Genomic DNA, 3,870 nt, shown 5'->3' on the forward strand with positions numbered 1-3,870 from the left:
AAAAAAAAAGAAAAATGTTTTTTTGATAATTAAAAATACATATCCAGTTTTTTTTTTTATATCACAAAAGAGGATGGATTACACGAGGCAGCGTCTACTGAGATCTAAGCACCATTTTCTAATCTAACAATCCAACGGTCTGTAATATCTATGAAGACTTATCACTTGGCAATTGCATCCTTCGCTGTTGGCATCAAAAACATATCGATTGAGTTTTAATTGGCTGTCGCTGCTGTTGCTTCGATTCTGCTGTGTTGGCCGAATCCATCTGAGATCGAAAGGGAAAAAGACTTATAGAGAGATCAAGATTGAGTTCTTCTCGCTGGTGTTGTTGTTGTTGTTGTTGTTGTGGTTGATCTTCCTCGGTAATTGTACCACTGTTTGATTCTTCGATTGAATCAGTAGCAACGGCTGAGATGTTAAGGTAGGAATTGTTGATGGGACGGTGAGTTAGAGGATCGAGTCCTCTACTAAGAAGCTTTCGTTTGATGTGAGTGTTCCAGTAGTTCTTGATCTCGTTGTCTGTTCTTCCAGGTAAGCGTCCAGCAATCAACGACCATCTACAATAACAAGTTACAGCTGAGTTCGTAAGATTCTACTCCGAGTCAACTCATATTTCTTCGAGTCGAATATTAAACTCTACCGAGTTATATTTAAATATTTTTAATTGGAAAACGGAAAATATAATTTTTCAAAAAGAGAACTGCTATTATTAACACACCAACTTTTACTTATACCACACAAATCCATATGTAATGCCTAATTTCAAAAGGACTGGTGTATTGTAAGTTAAAGTTGGTGTGGCAATAGAAGTTCCCAAAAATATGCAATATCAAAACCGAACCAAACTGGTGTTCCGACTGGATTTGTTATAATAGTAAATCAATCAATGAATATTGAACCAGGATCCGACCATGATCTATGCTAATCCCTAGGAAAGCTTTATTACATTTCCTCAGATCGTCGGACAATGGAAATCCAACGAACGGCTGAGATGGAGATAGATAAACCTAGAGATCTATTACAAAAAAAAAAAAAATTGATCTCTAGGAAACTGAAATTTCTCTTTCCATCTCAGTCTCTCTCGTTTAAGAAAAATTCCTTTTTCCCCCTGATTTCAACATGTATATATATTTATTGACTCGCCCGAGTTAACTCGAGACTCATAGGGTTGAGACTTGAGGGAGGGAGAGATAGAGGGTTTACTTATTTCCAAGCAAGCTGTGAAGTTTGATGATGAGATCGTCTTCATCTTGTGTGAAATTTCCTCTTTTGAGATCAGGTCGAAGATAGTTTATCCATCGAAGCCTACAACTTTTACCGCATCGAAGCAAACCTAGAGAAAGAGAGAGAGAAAAATAAATAAATTAAGATTGAAAAATGACTGACGATTAGATTTAAGATTGATTGTTGAAATTTAACGAACCTGCAGCTTTGGGGAGAGATCTCCAACAACCTTCACCATGGGCTTTTATGTAATTTATGAGACGATGATCTTCTTCTTTCGTCCATGCGCCTTTGTTTGTGTGAGCTTTCTCACAACAAGGAGATCGACCCATTTAGAGAGAGAGAGAGAGAGAAAGAGAAGATTATGAGAAAGTGTGGTTGCGATGGGAAATTGTGGAAGAAAAAGGCAATTGAGGAAATTTATATGTAAGAGAGAGAGAGAGAGAGGGTCCACAACCACAACAAGGAGTGAGTAATTTTGACTAAGTTGGTGAGATTGAAATAAAGAGGAGTGAGTGAGTAGTTGTTGTAAAAAAAAAAAAAAAGTAGAAACAGAGAGATGGATTTGGTAGGTGAGGGAGTAGGAGGGAAATAGGTCTACTTTTCCGTGAATTGGAGTTGGGACCATGGTTTTTAAACTCGGTATTTGGTCTCGTCTCGTTCACCTCTGATACCGAGTTGACTCGGACGATACGTCTCGTCTCGTCGAGTCGTCTCGTTCAACATTAAAACAATGGTTTTAACCATTTAAAAAATCTGAAAAAATCAGGAAAAATTCAGAATTGATTCCTATTAAAAAAATGAACCCCTCAAAAAATATAAAATTAAAAAAAATTATAATATACCTATCAATCAAATTCAAGGTAATTAAATAAGGGTCCCGTTCAATGGCTAACTTTTTGGCAAAACATTTTTCAAAACATGAGTTAGAAGTTTTGGAATGAGCTGATTTTTGGTGAAGATGATCTCTACGGTGAGGAGATTATCATCACCAAAAATCAGTCAATCCAAAACTTCTAACCCCATAAAAAATAGTTTACAAAAAATGGACGGTCCACGATTTTTCAACTTGTAAACATGGGTTAGAAGTTTTGGAATGGGCTGATTTTTTGTGAGGATGATCTCCTCACCATAGAGATCATCCTCACCAAAAATCAGCCCATTCCAAAACTTCTAACTCATGTTTTGAAAAATGTTTTGCCAAAAAGTTAGTTATTGAATGCTACCCATTAAATAAAACACATGTTTCCTAAAGATTAGTATAAATTTCTATGAAATTTTCATCAAAAAACTTCTAAAGAAAAAATAAAACAAATTATCAAAATACATTTAAGTATTTATCACAAGAAAGTAATAATATCACTCAATAGCTATTGCTTGTAAAAATAAAATAGAAATTTTCATTTTTAACTTTTTTTTTCACAAAACTCGGTTGTCTCGGTTAACTCGGACGAGATTTTGAAAATCTCGTCCGATACAACTCGTTTGTCTCGCGAGTTAATGTAAAATCTATAATATCTCGGATATCTCGTTTGTCTCGGACGAGTTTTGCGAAAATATCGTCCGAGACGACTCGCATAACTCACGAGACGCGTTCGTCTCATAACTCATTGTGAGTTGGTCTCGTTCACCGCTGATACCGAGTTAACTCGGGCGATACGTCTCGGTCTCGGACGAGTTTTAAAACCATGGTTGGGACTTTAATGTTTTTAATTTTTCTAACATATAATGATGTTGGACAATAAATGCTCAATGGACATCTAAGATTGGTATATCTAGGCTAGGGCTATCAATGGATCGGATCAGACCCGAATCATGACCCGATCTGATAAATACTCCATTCAATTCGATAATATGTTTGAAATTATATTATATATTTGTTGAGATATATAAAATCAGGTTTGGCTGGATCCATTGGTCAGTGGATAAAATCTGGATCTTAATATTGAGATCTAATTAAAAACCCGATCTGATAAGAGTTCGATCCAATACTTATCGGATCGAGTCCTAGGTATATCAAGGGAGTAGCTCAATTGGTTTTAAAAAACGGATCGGTCACTAACCTAAATAATTAATTAGGTTAATCCAGATCCAAAATTGAAATATTAAGTAAGTATTTTTTTTTTCCTTAAAATTAGGCATTACAAATCGAAAAATATGATTTGATGATGTATAACTAGATCACGATATTTTAAAAAATTTAACAAAAAAAAAAGAGGGAATTTTTTTCATTCTTGGATTTGATTTTTAAATTTTGAGAGTTTAGTGGATGTCCATTTTCAAATTCATGGATCAAACCAAAATAATTTTTTTTTTTTTTTGTCTTTGTTTTTGGTGTGTGCCAATGTGGCTTTTCATGTGGATCCAACTCCTCAAATGGTAAGTTAGTCACACGAGCGTGACTCATTTGGGAGTAGGTTTGACTATATAAAGACATGTAGATCATTTTTCATTAATTTATAAGAGAAGACCTTAGATAAGGGCATGGTCACAAATACGTAGTATGGATTTAATACGCTAAAGAAAATTTTCAAAAATAAAAATAAATGATGTAACATAAAATATAATTTTTTTAAAAAAAATTATGATATATATATCTAATCAGTGTTTTTAGAGGTGTTTGAGGCATACCAAAAGAGTGTG

General features: G+C 34.4%; 1 protein-coding gene across 1 annotated transcript; it reads right to left on the reverse strand.

Moving 5' to 3' along the window:
- LOC147404298 (myb-related protein 308-like) lies at positions 1–1,636 on the reverse strand. The gene is made up of 3 exons (XM_086440182.1): positions 1,427–1,636; positions 1,207–1,336; positions 1–560 (listed from the first exon to the last, which is right to left on the reverse strand). Exons 1-3 carry the CDS (start codon positions 1,557–1,559, stop codon positions 194–196), a joined length of 630 nt encoding a protein of 209 aa, XP_086296308.1. The 5' UTR covers positions 1,560–1,636; the 3' UTR covers positions 1–193.
- Between the last annotated feature and the right edge of the window lie 2,234 nt (positions 1,637–3,870).

Source organism: Akebia trifoliata, chromosome 4 (assembly GCF_017979445.1).
Source record: "Akebia trifoliata isolate Shusen 1 chromosome 4, ASM1797944v1, whole genome shotgun sequence".
Taxonomy (NCBI): Eukaryota; Viridiplantae; Streptophyta; class Magnoliopsida; order Ranunculales; family Lardizabalaceae; genus Akebia; species Akebia trifoliata.

Bases quoted from the DNA above. Each gene is read 5' to 3' on its own strand.
- LOC147404298 (XM_086440182.1), bottom strand. From the start codon at position 1,559: ATGGGTCGATCTCCTTGTTGTGAGAAAGCTCACACAAACAAAGGCGCA. The intron at 1,337-1,426 runs GTTCGTTAAATT...CTCTTTCTCTAG, and splicing joins ATCTCTCCCCAAAGCTGCAG to GTTTGCTTCGATGCGGTAAA. The intron at 561-1,206 runs GTAAACCCTCTA...TTGTTATTGTAG, and splicing joins CACAGCTTGCTTGGAAATAA to ATGGTCGTTGATTGCTGGAC.